The sequence below is a fragment of the Strigops habroptila genome, chromosome 5 (genome assembly GCF_004027225.2).
Source record: "Strigops habroptila isolate Jane chromosome 5, bStrHab1.2.pri, whole genome shotgun sequence".
NCBI lineage: Eukaryota > Metazoa > Chordata > Aves > Psittaciformes > Psittacidae > Strigops > Strigops habroptila.
The window spans coordinates 60,762,936-60,782,986 of NC_044281.2; the positions used below are offsets into that span (position 1 = coordinate 60,762,936).

Below are 20,051 nucleotides of genomic sequence, written 5' to 3' on the forward strand. Positions count from 1 at the left end.
CAAGTGCAGAACTTGCAACAATGATGTAGCCCTTTGGCTGATCAACTTGTTCCTTTGCCCACTTCCTAAATTCTCTCTTGATGGCAAAAGCCAAGACAAAATTAAAGGCTTAAGTTGCTTCCTGCAGAGAGTAAATCCCACCTGGTATTAGCAGTAGACACAAACAACAGTTGGCAGAACACGGAATGTATTAAGAAATTTCCTCCCCTTGAGGAAGCAGTAAATGCATGCATACAACAGAACATGCAACGAAATCCACAGCCTTTAATGAACGCAGACTCATTCTGGGCACAGGTACATTTGTGATTGCCTCCGTACCCTCCTTTCCTTCCCCTCTTAAAAAATTAGTTTAGTTAGTGAAATGTAAAATCACACAAAGACCAGAGTACATATACACGGATTAGAGTGACTGACATTTTTTTTCTTTTTTTTCTTAAGAAACTTTCAGACATTTAGAATTATTGACTGTTAAGCCCAGTCAGTACAGCAGAAATATTCTACATAGATCATTGGTTGAAATGCACAGTACAACAGTTGCGAGCACATTGTCACAAGAGACACCTGCATGAATGGCAGTAAGTGTAACACATCTGTCAAACAACATTGCAAGCATCTGCAATGAACCAGTCTGGGAAAGACGGGAAATTACCAGAACATGAAACAAAGATGTTAAAGTACATGGGAAGCTGCTACAGTCACTTCTCTCCAGAGCCATTTCTCCCATTAGAGAGCCAGGAAACTTGAACCACTGCTTACCACCTGAAACTTCCCTCTCATTCACAGGAATCAGTGTCATGCTTTTATTTCCAGACCCGAGTCACTGTTTTGCTTGAACAGGGGCAAGGAAGAGAAGGACAAATGCAGACCCCATCTAGCAGAGTTCACTTCCCTAGACCTGCATGGTCAAACAGCTTGAGATTAGAGGTCTTGCCTGTAAAAAGGCCACAACATTTGAAAAGAGAAACAAAACAGAGCTAAAAAACAAAACATGGCTTCCTACAGCCTGCAATAAAGCTATAGTCGATGGTACAGTATTGTTCACATGACACTTATTAAGGCTTTGACTACTGGTCTTCTACATGCACATTTTATATACATATATTCTTGTGTGTGTATGTATAAATTACTTTATTTTTCTTGTTCTAAGCAAGAAAATATTTTCATGCATTTGCTTCTCCTAGTATTCACAATACTTGGACCATATTCAGTTCAAGGACTTCTGGAGAGGGCTGGGTCTATTTTATTATGCATCTGGAAATGCCCTCATCTCCAGGAATGTTGTTTGTGCCTGACTAGTGCTGGCCCTACATTTCTCCACAGTCATACACCAGAGAGGAGGTTTCACCCCAGAGCCTGACAGTACATTGGTTATGTAAACATAGTAATCCATGGATTATAAATAATTAAAGCTAACATGGATTAAAGCTAACACACCTCAGCTTTTAGCTCAGAATTGCCCATGAGTGCCTTAATGAAATATCATTCAGAATAAAGTCTTTTTCTTCTCTTCCCCCCTCCCCATATCAACAGTTCAATTTACAGTGGTTCCCTCAAAAGCAGAGTTTTCCCTATTTCATTCCCAAAGAAGTGCCAGGCTACCTGTTAATTCTGCAAGCCCATGGCTTAGTAGCTTCCATGTACATAAATAACTGCAATACAGAGCATGTCTGAGCCTTACAGCTCAAAGTGCTTTAGTCACCATCCTGCTTGCACCCCTGCCATGAAGTTAAGAGACTGGGCCATGGGCCAGTGAGGAACAGGGAGGAAGCAGAAACCAGCACAGCTCTCCCATTCCTAGTCCCATGCCTGGAGCTTGCACATGTTTGATACGTTCCATCAGCTCACCAGAGCTGACCTGTAGCATGGCCTCTGTCCCTCTGCCTCATGAACACCATGACTACCTCTGGCCCAATATTTCCTCTGGTGAGATGCTCTGGCTAGCTGATGTTGAATAGCACTCCTAGGTTGCAGTGGGGAGCCCTGGGGAGAGCAGTTTAGCTGTAAAAAGGAAGGGCTCCCAGGGAAGTGGTACTAAGGAAAGGAAGCAGCATAAACAAGGCTGAGAAAGCTAATGTGGGTGGAGTAAGCAGGAGAGATTCCTTATTTAAGATAAGGCCTGGACTGCTGCTACAGCTCTCTGAGCTGCATTGCTTGGTGGTGTAACTGAAGCACGCGCTCAGCACTCCAATTACTAAGTTTGCCACCATCAGAGAGTCATGCCTTGCACCCCACCACAGCACTTTTCTGTCAGCTACCACCTTTCCTTTGGTCACTGCATCAAAGTACTTCCATTCAACATATACCATGACAATTACTGCAATTCAGGCACGAGGCCCTTCTCATTCACTGTGATCCAAGTAGTTAGCAGCCCTAAGGAGACTGTCCCTGTGACGCTGCCTAGCTCTCAACCCACAATAACCAAGACAATAAATAGACAGGACAGAAGCAGTGATGGAGTTCCAGCCATCTCATTGTTCACTTATTGCACAGAGTATTTCAGGCTGGTAGGGGAGAGTGGGCAGCTTACTTATTCCTTTGAGAAATTCCTACTGGGTGGCTGTCCACATCACCTGTTCCAGAAAATATGTTGAGACAGCTCATGTGTACAGGATGCTTGGGAAATGTCACCTAGAAACAGGATACGCAAGAGACGAAGGGTTTTCTCAATTCAAGCTCAGTCTTCACTCAGCCCCATGGCAAGCTGTGCAAAATACAATGTTTATGCCCTGGCAGGTATGATGACAAGACAATTTTTGGTCCTGGGTATGTTAACAAGAAAGGGTCATGCTAATAATTCCAGAGGTGAACCTTTGAGACTGGATTTAGTTTTAGTTACAGAAAATACTGTACACTGCTTTTGGCCAGGTGCACAGAAGCTTCAAAGAAAAATAAAAAAAAAAAAAAAGACAAAGATCACAGTTAAATGTCTTAGTCTTCAGATGGGGAATGTCTGTGAGGAGCAGTTAAACTACTTTCTCATGTGCAACGCATCCTGAAATTTGGTACTTATGTATTGGGCATGAAAGCCTTTCTTGCTGATGGTATCATCTGTATGGAATCGAATCATGATGGAATCCCCTGCAGAGTAGATTTCTTCCAGAGGCTGCAGAAAAGGAAAGAAGACACAGTGATCAAATCTGCAGGCTATATAATTGTCTGCACTATGATGCTAGAGTTTAGGCTCACAGTGAAGACAGACTGGCCATTAAACACAAAGACTGAGTGCTCAGTACCTCCTGCCCTGCTCTGACTTCCTGAGCATATACCCTTGCTCTTTGTATGCTCGCCTTTTACGTTTGAAGACTGATGCCAGTCCACTCTACAGTCCCAACTCTTCCACGTGTTTGATTTGGGGTGTTTTTTTGTTTGGGTTTTTTTTTTTTGTTTGTTTGTGTTTTGTTTGGTTTTTGTTTCTTTTGTTTTGGAGTGTTTTCTTTGGTGGTTTTTTTGTTTTGTTTTTGTATTTTTCCCACAAGACTCCCTGGATATTCTTGTTCCAGTCTTCTGAGTTTGCTTTAATCTGTCCTTATCTTTTCAGGAAATGACACAATCCAACTGGACACTGTTCAGCAACTGAGGTTCTCGCGGAGTTCATGAGCAGCAAAATAACTTAGCTGCTTAACTTACATGATAACACTGGTTATCTGGTTACTGGTTGTCCTTATGGGGCACTTCAACCATCCTGACATCTGTTGGAGGGACGGTACGGCCCGGCACAAGCAATCCAGGAGGTTCCTCGACTGTATGGAAGACAACTTCCTCTTTCAAGCAATAGAGGAGCCAACAAGGAGAGGTGCCACGCTTGACCCCGTGCTCACCAACAGGGAGGGACTGGTTGGAAATGTGACACTCCAGGGCAGCCTTGGCTCTAGTGATCATGAGATGGTTGAGTTTGAGATTCTCAGGACAGTGAGAAGAGCATGCAGCAAGCTCACTGCCCTGGACTTCAAGAGAGCAGACTTTGGCCTCTTCAGGAACCTCCTTAGTAAGGTTCCATGGGATATAATCCTAGAAGGCAGGGGGGCCCAAGACTGCTGGTTGATACTCAAGGATCACCTGCTACAAGCTCAGGAGTGTAGCATCCCGACTAGAAGGAAGTGCAGCAGGAGGGCCAAGAGACCTCCATGGTTGGATAAGGAGCTGCTGAGGAAACTTAGAGGGAAAAAAGAAGCTTATAAAAGATGGAAGCGAGGACAGGCAGCCTGGGAAGAATATAGGAGCATTGCCCGGGAAGCTAGGGACCAGGTTAGGAAAGCTAAGGCCCAGCTAGAATTAAGTTTGGCAAGGGATGTGAAAGATAAGAGGAAAGGATTCTATAGGTACATAGCAAATAAAAGACAGACTAGGGACAATGTGGGCCCTCTCCAGAAGCTATTGGGAGAACTGGCTACCATGGATTTGAAGAAGGCTGAGGTTCTCAATGACTTCTTTGCCTCAGTCTTCATTAGCAACTGCTCTGACCCCACTGCCCAAGTCTTGGAAGGCAGATGCAGGGACTGTGAAAATGAAGACCTTAGGCCCACTGTAGGAGAGGATCAGGTTCGAGACCATCTTAAGAACCTGAACATGCACAAGTCCATGGGACCTGATGAAATCCATCCACGGGTCCTGAAGGAGCTGGCGAATCAAGTTGCTAAGCCACTGTCCATCATATTTGAAAAATCATGGCAGTCAGGTGAAGTTCCTGATGACTGGAAGAAGGGTAATATAACCCCCATTTTCAAGAACGGGAAGGTGCAAGACCCGGGGAACTACAGACTAGTCAGCCTCACCTCTGTGCCTGGCAAAATCTTGGAGCAGATTCTCCTGGAAAACATGCTAAGGCACATGAAAAACAATGAGGTGGTTGGTGACAGCCAACATGGCTTCACTAAGGGGAAGTCCTGCCTGACCAGTTTGGTGGCCTTCTATGATGGAGCCACGGAACTGATGGACAGGGGCAGAGCAGTTGACGTCATCTACCTGGACTTGTGCAAAGCGTTTGACACTGTCCCGCATGACATCCTTGTCTCTAAATTGGAGAGACATCAATTTGATAGATGGACTACTCGGTGGATAAAGAACTGGCCCGATGGCCGCACGCAAAGAGTTGTGGTAAATGGCTCGATGTCCAGCTGGAAACCTGTAACGAGTGGTGTCCCTCAGGGATCGGTGTTGGGACCAGTCCTGTTCAACATCTTTGTCAGCGACATGGACAGTGGAATTGATGTGCCCTCAGCAAGTCTGCTGACACCACCAAGCTGTGTGGTTCGGTTGATACGCTGGAGGGAAGGGATGCCATCCAGAGGGACCTTGACACGCTTGTGAGGTGGGCCAATGCCAACCTCATGAAGTTTTACCAAGCCAAATGTAAGGTCCTACACCTGGGTCGGGGTAATCCCAGGCACAGCTACAGGTTGGGTGGAGAAGAGATTCAGAGCAGCCCTGCGGAGAAGGACTTGGGGGTGTTAGTTGACGAGAAGCTTATACATGAGGCGGCAGTGTGTGCCCAGAAAGCCAATCAAATCCTGGGCTGCATCAAAAGCAGCATGACCAGCAGGTCAAAGGAGGTGATCCTGCCCCTCTACTCTGCTCTTGTGACACCTCACTTGGAGTACTACGTACAGTTCTGGTGTCCTCAACATAAAAAGGACATGGAGCTGTTGGAGCAAGTCCAGAGGAGGGCCACGAGGATGATAAGAGGGCTGGAGCACCTTCCATATGAAGACAGGCTGAGAGAGTTGGGGCTGTTCAGCCTGGAGAAGAGAAGGCTGCATGGGGAGACCTCATAGCAGCCTTCCAGTATCTGAAGGGGGCATATAAGGATGCCGGGGAGGGATTCTTCCTTAGGGACTGTAGTAGTAGGACAAGGGGTAATGGGTTCAAACTTAAACAGGGGAAGTTTAGATTAGATATAAGGAAGAAGTTCTTTACAGTGAGGGTGGTGAAGCACTGGAATGGGTTGCCCAGGGAGATTGTGGATGCTCCATCCCTGGTGGTGTTCACGGCCAGGTTGGACAGAGCCTTGGGCCACATGGTTTAGTGCGAGGTGTCCCTGCCCATGGCAGGGGAGTTGGAACTAGATGATCTTAAGGTCCTTTCCAACCCTTACTATGATTCTATGATCTCCCCCACTGTGGTGATCTGCTCTAACCTCCCTGTGCTTATCTGCGTGACCTACACTTTCCCAGTCATTCTCCATTTGTCAGTGTGCAGGTAGGTACATTACTACCCTGCTGCCCTGAACTTCTTCACACCAAGCTGCTATCTTTTATATTCCAGATCATTTCCCCAGTTTGCAAGGAATGCTTCCACACACCTGCTCCCTGATTGTCTCTCTTTAAACTCATTAAGAGCCCACTCCATTTCATTGCTGAAGACCTAAAGAAGCCATACCTGCTGGTTTTAAAAACCACGAACCATTACTTATGCTAAAAGACTCAGTCCTGTCAACAGGGACACAGACAACAGTTCCAGAGACAGCACATCATCCTGGAGTCAACACGCAGCTCCGCAAGTCCCTCCACCCTTTGCCACAGCACTGCCGCAATGTGACGTGGCATCAGGCAGGAAGTGACTGAGGAGGAAACTGGCCTTTGGAAGAAGCTTCCCACATTTACGCAACACTTTTGCAGCAGTCCCATGCTGCTGCACATGGCTCTGGACTAAAAAGGGAAAGGCAGTCAGCGAGGTTTTCAGACCAACTCTGTGCATCAGATAAAATGGCTGTGATCTGTAGCAACAGGGGGAAAAGCAAAACCCAGACACACAAGGCATTCTCATCACCAGTTTGTGACACCTGCTCCTCTCCAAAAAAGGTATGAGAGTATCCTTCCTTGCCAACCCCAGCTATCCCTATCAAATCACCACCACCACAGCTTACCCCTGAGCCACAGAAGCGTCCCAGGCGGGGTGCGGTGCTGTCGTAACCATCATAAATCTCCATGTAGTCATACCCACAGTCAGCCTCCTCCTCGATCTCAAATATCTGGAATATCAGCTCCACCCCATAGCCATCTTCAGCTACAATCACCCAGTCACAGTTGGTTTGACCTGGATAGTTGTTGTCCCCAAACTGAGCATGGGAATATAGCTCCTTAGTTTGTACTTCAGCCTTTAAGAGCCCACCACACTCTGCAAGAAGAAAAGGGCACAAACCGGTCTCTCAAAGGACTTACCTCACAACAAACACTCACCATGCCACTTTTGGGCCAGCCATGAGGAGAGAAGACCTCCAGCCTGAAGTGCATGTACAACAGGGAAGGTGGTTAACCACTGCACCAAACTACTATAAACCAGTGAATTCTCCAGTCACCCATGAATCTGATGACCCACGTAGAATAGAGGAGCTTGGTTCTTTAGGTACTGAACATGCATGGAAAGAGGTGACCAGTTAAAACTAGCAGGATGGGATTCCTGCTACATTGTACTCTGGAAAACAGCATTATTTTAGAAAGCAATTGCTTAAAAGAAGATTTCATATGTTCTTTGTGCTTGTCCTGTAGCTGAAATTCTGATCTGGGCCAATACATGGGCTAAGTTGCACCACCTCCTTTTCTGGCAGTTGATGAGGAACAGAAGGGGTTGCTGCTCAACCACACACCTCCAGTTTAAACAAAAGAACATGAGCAGGAATGTTTGATATCAAGAACTGATAAGGAAGCTGGCATTTATGGTATGGTGCCAACAATGGTCTGGGAAATGGTTAGTACAATATACAATCGCTTGAAATTCAGGCTAAGTTTATTTGGGTGAAAAGCGTGTCCAGTTTTGCCTTGTAAAAAAACACAGTGAGACTTGATGACATCTTATTGCACGGGGGTGTTGGCAGGCAACCAGCTTACCTGTGCTGTGCTTTGCCTGGAAACCTTTTCTTTGCACAGAAGCATCAGAGTAAAACCTGAGGAACATCTTGTTGGTAGAAGCCACTACAGGGTCTGGTTTCTTGCTGCCACAGAAGCGGCCAAGGATGGGTGATTTGCTGCTGGGCCCATCATACATTTCTAAGTGGTCATAGGCACATTCTTGGTGCTGTTCAATCTCAAACTCATTGAAGGTCTACAGCAAGAATAAGGAGATTTAAGACAGACATTTGTAAATCTGAGTATGCAGTTTAGCAGAGCATGAAACGTCAAGTGAAAAACAGGTCAAATGGTATGTCTGTCCCACTCCTCCCACAGACTAAACTAGAATGGTGTGCTTTCAGACAAGAGTGATCTCAGGCTGACAAAGCTCAGAATTTCATATGAATGTGCAGCTTTGCTGCCTCACACAGGTGCACGACAACAGTTTTCAACTGCAAGCCTTATATGCTCTTATTTTTCCTGCTGGAAATCCTGCCTAGCACACTGAATGGGCAGTTCTTCGGTATTACTTCCACTGAGCACAGTGATCCAGGCACTATTTTCCCCATTGCACAGCTTTGGGCATGCCCTGCCACATGCATCAGGCCACGCTGTATGGTGGGCCTTACACTTCTCCCTCAGAGGGGCTGGGCATTGGCTCTGCCACCACCTTATGTAGATACAGTCCCACAGCGTGGCTCAGAGGGAGGGGCAGAGGCGGGAGGGCACGTTACACCTTCTGTTAACAGAGAGACCAATGCTCCAGTCGTCACCTGGTGGAGTCTCCTCAAGAGACTCACCCTTGCCTCATGTCCCTCTGAGACTTTCTGCCCTTTTGCAGGCCAGGGGCAGCCTCCTGGGATGCCTTCCTCTGAGCACCCCAAACAGGACCTACGGGGATCAACATCCCACTCACACAGTGCGGGGGGAAGTCACTTCAGCTCCTCACAATCCAGCCTACTCCTCCCCTCCTGCTCACTGGTTACTCACTACTTTCACTCGGTGGCCAGGCGTTGCAGAGATGTCCCAGGTGCACTCTTTCCGGCTGGGGTACTTGTCAGGCCAGTTCGGACTGCTCATCACTCCCTCTGCACCACTCAGCTTGTGCTCACAACCAGCTTGAGAGAGAGATCACAAGATGGAGGCATCAAGGCAGATCTCACATGGGCACCATGTAACAACCTACATGCTCCTCTCTGCCCACCCTCAACACAGCAGAAACAGGGACGGCTTCAGTCACTGAACAAGACCTTTTAATATTACTGCAGAGTTCTAGTGGGTTTGTCCTACACTCTTTTGAGCTAACTTGGCAGCTGGTGAAATGGACCATCTCATTCCCCTGGGCCTCATTAACCTCATCCACCTCCTCATTCTCAGGTGCATTCTCCTGTTCCTCCATCTCTTCTGCCCTGTTTCCAGTGACACGGTATCCAACCCCTCCAATCGTGTTGACTCCGATGCTACATCAGTCTTGAGGTGTTTTGCCAGCTTGCAAAGCTGAATCATCTCATGGAGAGATCAGAAAAGGACCAGAGACTGTACACAGGAAGGCTATTGCAGCACACAGTAGGGGTAAGGGTGCAGGAAGAAAGGCAGTTTTGGCAGCAACAAGCAGTTAGATCAGCTCATCCTTGCTCTTCTGACTCAAACCCAGTAATTAAATTGAAGCAGCAGTGACTAGTTTAATCGTGATGTCCCACAACTGATCCTTTTGCTAGCCCAACTTCTTGCCCTCGCCCTGTCCATCCCCCATGGCCATACAGAGGGCGAGACTGGGGAACAGATGCTGCTGAAAACAAGCTTTCTTCTTCATTTTTCTAGATAGATAGTTTTTCAGCTAACTGTGTATTTTTCAGTGCCCCAGCCTGGTATGCTGTACAAACATGGTACACGAGGCAGGAAGCATCCTGGCGCAAACCATGTTTGAAGCACCTTGTCTTTCCTGAGGGCGGGGAGTGAGGACCTTACCTTCTTTACAGTCGTGGCCATTTTCATGCAGCATGAAGCCATTTCTGCACTGGCATATGTAGCTACCAAAGGTGTTGACACATTCATGCTGGCAACCACCATTGTCTTTGGAGCATTCATCCTTGTCTGGGCAGGATCAAATCAACAAGCACTGAGTTGACAATGAGAAACACACAACCACAGTTGCCACCTGGGAGTGCCACACCCAGACTGGTATATACCAGTGCAAACATCCAACCTCTGCTGCTGGATTAGTCCAGTCAGCTTTTTAGCCCAGATACAACTCTCTTCAATTGTCCTTCATTCCATAAAATGCATCACAAATGGGTTTTATTATATAATGTAGGTTTTGAGTAGTAGCAATGCCATAGGTTAAAAGAAACATATAGCAATGTATCATTCTTTCAGAATAGAGTCCAGGAAAAGTATCACACAAATTCACTAGCCTAGGCAAATATCCACTGGCCAGTCTTTATATTTTCAAGTTGCTACATGCTCTGATGAGCCTCCATCTTCATATAGCTCTGTCCAAGAACACAAGCAGCCAGATGGAAAAGCGGATCTAAGGTATGAGCTGCTCCCTGAAGCTGAAATATGTCCCAGTGGATGTTCACTCCTTTGTGTTCAGGACTATGCATTCTTGAATCTCAGTGCTCTGAGCATAGAATCTGCTTATGGTTTCCAGTCCAATTTAACTTATGAGCAGTGTATCTCCAATTTTTCTTGGACCAATATACACCCTTGACCTCATTAACCTCATCTGCCTCCTCACCCTCAAATGTATTTCTAGATGAAACATATCCCACCCCATCCTTCCTTTTTTAAGATTTAATTAGCCAAGCCCTTAGCTCTGATTCTACTCCACAACTGCTTAATTCAAGGCCATTTTGCCTGATCATCTCCTCAAAAACATTAATACTCCTCGATCTCTGCTGAAAACACAGCATGAAATTCAATTTCCACTTCCATACAATGTACTAGTAACCTCCAGAACTGCCTGCCAAGAAGGTACAACACTGACACCAAAAGCTACTATGGATTCAGAACAGCATGCACTGCTTTGATGGGAAGGACTGCTATACAGAAGACTTTTGGCAATTTTCTAACTCTTTCAGTTTCAGATCAGGTTCCCTATTGCTTCTTGCCGTGGAAGGACTGGGGGCATGGATTTCATCAACCTATCTTGCTGACACCACACTATGAAACGGGACCAAATGCTGCACTGAGAAACCAAGATGAAAGGTGACACAGCAGAGAGCAACTATGCTTTTTAGATGTAAACAACCATGTCAGGCTCTGCCTGATTTGACAGAAGGTTGAAGAAAATTCCCCCAAAACAAGGGGTTCAGTCAGAGGAGACAGCTAACCCAATGAAAGAATAGAGCCACGTACCAGAGAAGTAGTGAACTTTAAAGCCTTTCTTGGAGACCGTGTTGTCTGATTTGAACTCCAGTCTCATGTTGTTGCCGTACGATGTGATTACTTCGGGCTTCTCTGAGCCACAGAATTTGCCATGTAGCCTGGAGTCAGAAGCCAACCCACTACGAACCTCAACATAGTCATATTTACAGACCTGCCGAGAGAGGAGGAGATTTCTCAGCTCCATCGACATTGAACAGAACATTTGAGAGGAAGGGGAGAGGCGCTTGACTGAGGGAACAGAAATGGCCTTCTACTCAAACACACTCGTAACTTCCCCAGATTCTCCTCTGCCAGTGTTCTCATCCCTTCCATTGCTTCCCTGACCTTAAAGCACGGGTGTGTTTCCAGATTAGCAAAGGTTCCATTTAAGTTAGCTAAAATAATTACTCTAACTTTATCCAAGAACCTGACAGTGTTGAACGAACTTCTGCAGCCTGCTGAATTAAGGAAGAATCACTGCTCCCATTTACAGTGGGAAGCTAGAACCTGAATATTTTGTTCAAATTCCACCGCACCCTTGGCAGGGCAGAGAACAGACTTTTTTACTAGTTGTTTTGTTTATCCTTGAAGAACTCTACTTCACTGTTCATTTCCAATTATTTTCCTGCAAAGACAGCTTTGGGTAATGGGGGGGATGAGATACCTATTAGGGGTGGAAAGCAGCCCTAGTTACGCAAACCTGGTAGAGAAAAGAAGCCCATTTATAACAGAACACTTTTCCAATCCAAAGAGAAAGTAGATCCAGACTTCAGGGAGAACAATCACTGTTAATGTCTCATTATATCAAAGGCTGGGAAACAACCAGAAGCTCCACCAGCAAGACACAGTCTCCTCTTCCTTGTACCCCAAGGATTTATCCAGTTCTGAGTTACCCAGTAGTCACACCTCTGAGATGCAAGGACTGGTTACGTACATCATTGCCTTCCAGCTCAAACACTTCGAACTGCAGAGAGATCCGGTACTGGGTTGGAGCTACCACCTGCCAGACGCAGTTTTTGTTAGTAGGATATTCCTTGGGCCATCCAGGGCTAGTAATGGTCCCATTGAGCTTGGTGATGAAGCCCCCACACGCAGCTGGAGAGGCAATAAATGAACACAAGTTTTACTTGGTTCTGTTCAGACACACAGATTGGGCCACACTTAGCTATAAAATGAATCAGATCCTGGTTGGTGGCACCTTTCAAATCCCAGCCTCCAGAACAGGTTAAAAATGCTGGCAGCTGTGAAGAAGACAGAAACCTCACCTTCACTCAGGGCCAGGCTATGGCCTTGAGAGCCACTTAAATCATATAAGGTTGATCTCCTTTTGACTCTCTAGCCTTGGGCTTAGAGGGTGGTAGTAGCTTCAACTGTGGATCAGTTAACTTGACATGCACAACACAGTTGTTAAAGGCCAGCTTGGCAAATTTACCCACACTCAGTCCTACAAACCGTACTATTTTCAAGTTTATCAGTGATGGAATAACTGGAAGATAATGGAATCCTAGGAAGACACCCCTGTCAACTCTTCAGTGACTTACTATATGTGGACTGAATCTTCTCTAGGGAAAACTGAAGACAAAGCCAAAGACTTTGCTTTATTATCCAATTTCTTTTAAAAACTTAGGACATCTCAGCTTCATCCTCTTGTGGGAGGGCATGGCTTTTACATCAAAGGAATCCACCTCTGTTTGCTCTTTTGTTGCAAAATTCTGTTTGCAATAAAGCAAACCCAAGGGACCAGCTTCAATACAAAAGCAGCGGCAAGCATGTCAGAAGAAACAAAAGCAATTTACTCTGATGTGCATCACTACAATTTCAAAGATTATCCTTCCTGTATTGCCCACAAATGAACTTTAAAATAGGAATACAAGAGTGAAGCTCAAAAAATGCTTGCCAACTTATACCAACTTGCTTGCTCAAAATTGCAAGAAATTATTAAAAAAAATGACACCTAATTCTGCCCTTACCAAGTCAATAGCAGCCTTCCCCAAACAGTGACAAAATTAGAAGTCAGGGCAAACCATGTGACTTTGAAAGCACCACTCAGTGTGGAGCTCCTTACGTATCTCAGCTGAAAGGCAGACCTAAGAGACAACAACAATGGGTGGATTCTCACACACCAACAGCTGTATTGTTGGTGGGAGCAAGCACTTGATTCAAGAGATTAATTGAGTAAACAGAAAGCTGACAGAAGCAGTTTCTACTGAGGACATGCTGTAGGGTTGTCTTTTCCCCTCCCATACCAGAAAAAGGAAATTTACTGCTCAGGATGCAGAATGTCTGTTTGGCATGCAGGCGAAACATCAACATTTTATTCTACAAAAGAAGTTTCTTTTAAAAAATAATAAATTCAGCCTTAGATTGAAATACTTCTGTGCCACTTAATGGTTAGGTTGTAATACCCACCCTCCCTTATGCTGCACTGTGGGAGATCTGGCCTGAACAGGAACCTCTGGCCGTGAAGAACAAACAGTTTTAGAGATATTTACCAGTAGAGAACCAGAGTATTTTCAGTTTTTCAACCAAACCTTGTTTTCCAATGGAAGATGTTGATAAAAAGGAATATTTCAGGTGAGAAAAGACAAACAGAAACACAGAGGATCCAAGGGCAAGGAAAATAATCTTCGAGATTGTAGTACCAATCCTACACACACAATCTGTAGGTTACTCACCCTCACAGCTCTTTTTATCAGCTGTCAACTCATAGCCAGGCTCACAGGTGCATTTGTAACTGCCCAGTGTGTTCTCACAGTGCTGCTCACACCCACCATTGTCTGGCAGAGAACATTCATCCATCTCTATCAGGAGAAAACCAGAACAAGTCAGTTTCCTGACCACTCAAACCCCCTCATATTTCCCATGCAGCACTTCTGGACAGAAGGACCAGAGCACTAGCTCATGAGCCAAGCCCATGGAGCAAAACTGCAGCAAACCTCACAAGAGCTAAAGCATGAAAACCATAAAGGACTACAAGTACTGTTACAATTCAAGAGTGCTTTTTTTAGACAGAAGCAGAAAAACACGACCTCCTGTAAAAGCTTCGCTGCTTTTTGTTCTCATTTGCCCCACTTGGTTTGGGTTTTAAATTTCTCATGCTCTGAATTTTCTCACTCTGAATTGCCGAGGTGAGTATCTCCAGAGAGGACGCCCTCAACACCGGAGCAGGGGGAAGCACAGCGTCCCGGAGCTCAGTTCTGAGCGGCGAGAGCCACCGAGGGAGCCTCAAGTCCTCGACAGCCCTTACCCACGAGCTGCACCTCCGCGGACGCAAACAGCGACTCACAGGGGCAGCGCCAGGGGGGACGGCACCCGCCCTCAGTGAGTAAAAACCCACCCCAGGAGGGCGGTGAACAGGGCGGGCAAACGGGGCGTGGCGCGGCAGTGTGCGCAGGCAGGGCGAGCGGGGCGGGGAGCGCTCGGCTCAGGGCTGGGGCCCGGCCTGGGAGCTCTGCTCTGGCTGCCGCGGCGGTGGCAGCGTCGGCACCAGACAGAGGCGGGGAGAGGGAAGCTGCAGCGCAGAGCTCGGGGTATAGAAAGTGCCTCCGCTGGTCTCTGGAGGTGAGGGTGCACAACGGACAGGGCTGCTCTCGGTGTGCGCTACTGGAGGTCCTCCTGCAGCAGGGGCTGAGCTGCGGGACGCTGTCAGTAGCTGAAAGGTGTCAGGGAAGCTGAGAGGGAGCTGGTCGGCTTGCCCTAGGCCCAAAGTGTGCAGGGGCCACAAGCGTCCATCATAGCGCATAGAGGAAAGGAGGGCATTAACCCAGGGAGCTGGGAACTAGTAACAAAAAAAAACCAAAACACCCCAAACCAAAAAAAGGAAGAAGAGGACAATTAACAGCAAGGGGCTTCCTCCTAAATCTGATGTCCCCACCCAGAGCTACTTCGCAGTTCTGCTGGGGGCTATCAAGGAAACACCCACCCTGCCAAATGAATAACCAGCTAATGTACCAGTAAAGAGGATTGCTACTGGTGCCTCCAGGAAAAAGCAGTGGGTCATAGTAGTAGGGGACTCTGCTTTGAAATGCACAGAGGCACCCATCTGTCGGCCTGACCCAGTCTCAAGGGAGGTGTGTTGCCTGCCAGGGGCTTGGATCAGGGATGTTGCTGAGAGGCTGCCTGGTCTAGTAAGTCCTGCCGACTATTACCCACTTCTTGTGCTCCATGTGGGTGCTAGCAATACAGATAGCAGTAGCCTGGAGAACATAAAGAAGGACTATAGAGCCCTGGGAAAGGTGGTTAGGGGCTCTGGAGCTCAGATAGGTTCTTCATCAATTCTCCAGCTTAAAGAGGAGGACCTTAAAAAGGCTAGGTGGATTTGGCAGGTTAATAAATGGTTAGGAGGGGTGCCATAGTCAGGGGTTTGGTTATTTGGAACATGGCACTCAATTTGGGAGGCCAGGTCTAGTGGAGACTGGTCTGACAAGGGGAAGAGCTGCTTTGGTAGGGGGCTTGCTAGGCTGGTCAAGAAAGCTTTAAACTAGGTGTGTTGGGAGAAGGGGGCATTAATCCATCCCAACACTCTCAGTCAGTTGCCAGCACCTGTAATAAATGCTTGGAGCGATGCAGAGATATTTCAGCTGCTCCAGCTAATGTGCGCAGGGGGGCCCAAGACTGCTGGTTGATACTCAAGGATCACCTGCTACAAGCTCAGGAGTGTAGCATCCCGACTAGAAGGAAGCGCAGCAGGAGGGCCAGGAGACCTCCATGGTTGGATAAGGAAGCTGCTGAGGAAACTTAGAGGGGAAAAAAGAAGCTTATAAACGACGGAAGAGAGGACAGGCAGCCTGGGAGGAATACAGGGATATTGTCCGGGAAGCTAGGGACCAGGTTAGGAAAGCTAAGGCCCAGTTAGAATTAAATCTGGCAAGGGATGTGAGAGATAACAGGAAGGGCTTCTATAGGTACGTAGCAAATAAAAGACAGACTAGGAACAATGTGAGCCCTCTCCGGAAGCTATTGGGAGAACTGGCTACCCTGGATTTGAAGAAGGCTGAGGTTCTTAATGACTTCTTTGCCTCAGTCTTCACTGGCAAATGCTCTGACCCCACTGCCCAAGTCTTGGAAGGCAGATGCAGGGACTGTGAAAATGAAGACCTTAGGCCCACTGTAGGAGAGGATCAGGTTCGAGACCATGTTAAGAACCTGAACATGCACAAGTCCATGGGACCTGATGAAATCCATCCGCGGGTCCTGAAGGAGCTGGTGAATGAAGTTGCTAAGCCACTGTCCATCATATTTGAAAAATCATGGCAGTCATGTGAAGTTCCTGACGACTGGAAAAAGGGTAGTATAACCCTCATTTTCAAGAAGGGGAAAATGGAAGACCCAGGGAACTACAGACCAGTCAGTCTCACCTCTGTGCCTGGCAAAATCTTGGAGCAGATTCTCCTGGAAAGCATGCTGAGGCACATGAAAAACAATGAGGTGGTTGGTGACAGCCAACATGGCTTCACTAAGGGGAAGTCCTGCCTGACCAATTTGGTGGCCTTCTATGATGGGGCTATGGAACTGATGGACAGGGGCAGAGCAGTTGACGTCATCTACCTGGATTTGTGCAAAGCGTTCGACACTGTCCCACACAACATCCTTGTCTCTAAATTGGAGAGACATCAATTTGATAGATGGACCACGCGGTGGATAAAGAACTGGCCTGATGGCCGCACACAAAGAGTTGTGGTAAATAGCTCGATGTCCAATTGGAAACCAGTAACGAGTGGTGTCCCTCAGGGGACAGTATTGAGACCGATCTTGTTCAACATCTTTTTTGGCAACATGGACAGTGGAATTGATGCGCCCTCAGCAAGTTTGCTGACAACACCAAGCTGTGTGGTTCGGTTGATATGCTGGAGGGAAGGGATGCCATCCAGAGGGACCTTGACACGCTTGTGAGGTGGGCCGATGCCAACCTCATGAAGTTCACCCAAGCCAAGTGTAAGATCCTACACCTGGGTCAGGGTAATCCCAGGCACAGCTACAGGTTGGGTGGAGAAGAGATTCAGAGCAGCCCTGCGGAGAAGGACTTGGGGGTCTTGGTTGACGAGAAGCTTAACATGAGCCAGCAGTGTGCGCCCAGAAAGCCAAATCCTGGGCTGCATCAAAAGAAGCGTGACCAGCAGGTCGAATGAGGTGATCCTGCCCATCTACTCTGCTCTCGTGAGAACTCAGAGTATTGTGTACATTTCTGGTGTCCTCAACATAAAAAGGACATGGAGTTGTTGGAACAGCTCCAGAGGAGGGCCATGAGGATGATCAAGGGGCTGGAGCACCTCCCATATGAAGGCAGGCTGAGAAAGTTGGGGCTGTTCAGCCTGGAGAAGAGAAGGCTGCGTGGAGACCTCATACCAGCCTTCCAGTATCTGAAGGGGGCCTATAAGGATGCTGGAGAGGGACTCTTTGTTAGGGACTGTAGTGGTAGGACAAGGGGTAATGGGTTCAAGCTTAAACAGGGAAGTTTAGGTTAGATATAAGGAAGAAGTTCTTTACTGTGAGGGTGGTGAGGCACTGGAATGGGTTGCCCAAGGAAGTTGTGGATGCACCATCCCTGGCAGTGTTCAAGGCCAGGTTGGATGGAGTCCTGGGTGACAGGGTTTAGTGCGAGGTGGAACTAGATGATCTTAAGGTCCTTTCCAACCCTAACTATTCTATGATTCTATGATTCTTGAGTGACTTGAGCTACCATGAACCAGCCCATCAGGAATCCCACAGTCATGGAGCTTTGGGGGCCATACCCCACTGAGCAGGGTACAGTGAAGAAGCTGGGAGGATACACAAGTAATCCTTCTTTTTCATAGACACCTGAAGACTTGCTACCCAAGACTTTGAATCCAGGCTTTTCCAATTTCATCTCAACATCCTGAACTGACATTGTAATATACAGATAGCCAGATGTACTGGCTTCTCACCCTGACCCTGTGCAAATAGATGATTTTATTAACATGGTTTTGGTGGATTGGCCTCACCCAGCAGCCAAACTCCCACCCAGTTGGCTTGCTCACTCCCCACCCTACCCCATGCATTCCCCCCCTCCAGTGGAATGGGGGAGAAAATAGGAAGAAAAAGAGCAAGTTCTTGGGTTAAGACAGGGAAATTATCCACCAATTACTGTTGTAGGTAGAACAGACTCAACTTCGGGGAATTTAACTGAATTTATTGCCAATTAAAATATTTGAGTATTGATTTGGGTATTGAGAAACAAAAACTGGGGGGAAAAAAAAAAACCAAACCACAAAACCAAACAAATGTCAAAACACTTAGGGAAAACACCTTTCTGTCCCCCTTTCCCAGGCTCAACTACGCTCCAAGCTTGTATCACTGCAGTTTACACTCAGTCCATTCAGCAAGGCCATGAGCATGCAAAGGCAGGAGGGGACAGGGAGCTACAGCCAGTACATGATTCTGACACATCTTCCTTCTCATACTTCCACCCCGGGTCCTGAGTCCTCCATGGGCTGCAGGGAGTATCTGCTCTGCCATGAAGCACCTCCACGTTCTCCTCTCAGTTTGGTGTTATCTATCTCTGCTGTTTGGCACTTTTTGTTCCTTCCTCCTCTCTTTCCTCTCCATTTTTGACCTTCCTTAAACATGTTTTCACAGAGGTGCCACCACCTTAGCTTATAGGCTCATCTGTGTCCTGTGGTGGGTCCACTGTGGAGTCAGCTTGAAATATCTATCTGGCACAGGGCAGCCCCTGCAGCCTCCCACTGCCAATACCTTGCCGCCTACACCCACTATAATGGCCCAGTAACAGTATCTGCTATGCAGATCAAGTAGGAACAGTCTTGACTAGATGGTCATTGTAGGTCCCTTCCAACTGAAATATTCCATTCTCTTCTATTCATAACACTGTCTTCCTGCAAAGCCTTCCCACAGTCAGGAACCCCACACTGCAACAGTTCTAAACCAAACAGATTTTATTTTCTGGTTTCTGTCTGTGGATTCATTATGAAGACAGCAGAGTATTTCTTTGCTGCTCCATAACAGGTTCAATAGCTTCTAACCTGTCTGTTAAATCGCTTACTTGTGTCTGCAATTGCAGTAGCAGTGCATGTTTATGCATTTTTTACATAAAGAATATAAATGCATTTATTTCTGCCTATCTGTATCACAAGGAAAGCATCTCAGGTTCAGGTGTGTAACTGTCTTCCCCTACAAACTTGCTGGAGAAGCTCAGATTCTAGAGAATGACTTTCTGCAGGTGAAAAGGTCTCCATGTAATGCTAATCCCTGGAAGACATCTCTGCCAGTCAGCCTGCACTATCAGCTCCCGAAAGAAGCCAGAATGTCTTTAGGAAGAAGTATTCTCTGTGTCTTTATGGAACGTGAGAAATTTAAACAAGGAAGTCTAGGCACTGTGAGCATTGTTCAGGATCTGGAATTAAATAGCACAGTATTTGCCAGTGATCTTGCAATCACCCTTTGTCACAGTCCATTTAGATCTCTCAAACTTTATTTAAATAATTCTTTTGTGCATAAGTGCATGGATTAAGAATTACAGGTTATAAATTATGAAACCTTATAACTGGAATAAGTGAATAAGTGAATTCACATGATAGGCCAGTCTGAGCAAAGGGGATTGAGCCCTGCCATGTTTGTTTGTTGTATTTCTTAACAGGCTCACGAAATAATGTTTATTTCACAGAGTACATTGTCCTGTAAATTTGAGAGATCCAGATGGACCATGACACCCTTAACATGAGACAGAAGTTAAAGTAGGAATAAATAAAGGACTCACGCAATCCAAATATTGGCATTGCAGCTATTATTTCTGTACAACTGTCACTGAACCGAAGAGAAACATGACTATCGACCTTGCAGCAGCTCAGCAGACATTTTCCCAACTGGTTGGTTATTTTGTTC

The 20,051-nt window shown here is 46.7% G+C and overlaps 1 protein-coding gene across 14 annotated transcripts in view; it reads right to left on the reverse strand.

The window, feature by feature from the left end:
- Positions 1 to 170: 170 nt before the first annotated feature.
- TLL2 (tolloid like 2) overlaps positions 171 to 20,051 on the reverse strand; it is a 99,993-nt gene continuing 80,112 nt past the window's right edge. For 8 of the 14 annotated variants that reach the window (XM_030486658.1, XM_030486659.1, XM_030486662.1 and 5 more), the window contains 8 exons: positions 13,868 to 13,993; positions 12,127 to 12,287; positions 11,184 to 11,364; positions 9,792 to 9,917; positions 8,814 to 8,941; positions 7,824 to 8,037; positions 6,863 to 7,113; positions 6,115 to 6,644 (listed from right to left, as the gene is read on the reverse strand). In XM_030486658.1, the coding sequence (XP_030342518.1) occupies positions 6,429 to 6,644; positions 6,863 to 7,113; positions 7,824 to 8,037; positions 8,814 to 8,941; positions 9,792 to 9,917; positions 11,184 to 11,364; positions 12,127 to 12,287; positions 13,868 to 13,993 (1,403 nt within the window). In that variant the 3' untranslated portion in view covers positions 6,115 to 6,428. Of the gene's footprint in view, positions 3,104 to 6,114; positions 6,645 to 6,862; positions 7,114 to 7,823; positions 8,038 to 8,813; positions 8,942 to 9,791; positions 9,918 to 11,183; positions 11,365 to 12,126; positions 12,288 to 13,867; positions 13,994 to 20,051 lie in introns of those variants that run through there. The other 6 variants (XM_030486655.1, XM_030486656.1, XM_030486654.1 and 3 more) reach the window with 6 other exon arrangements.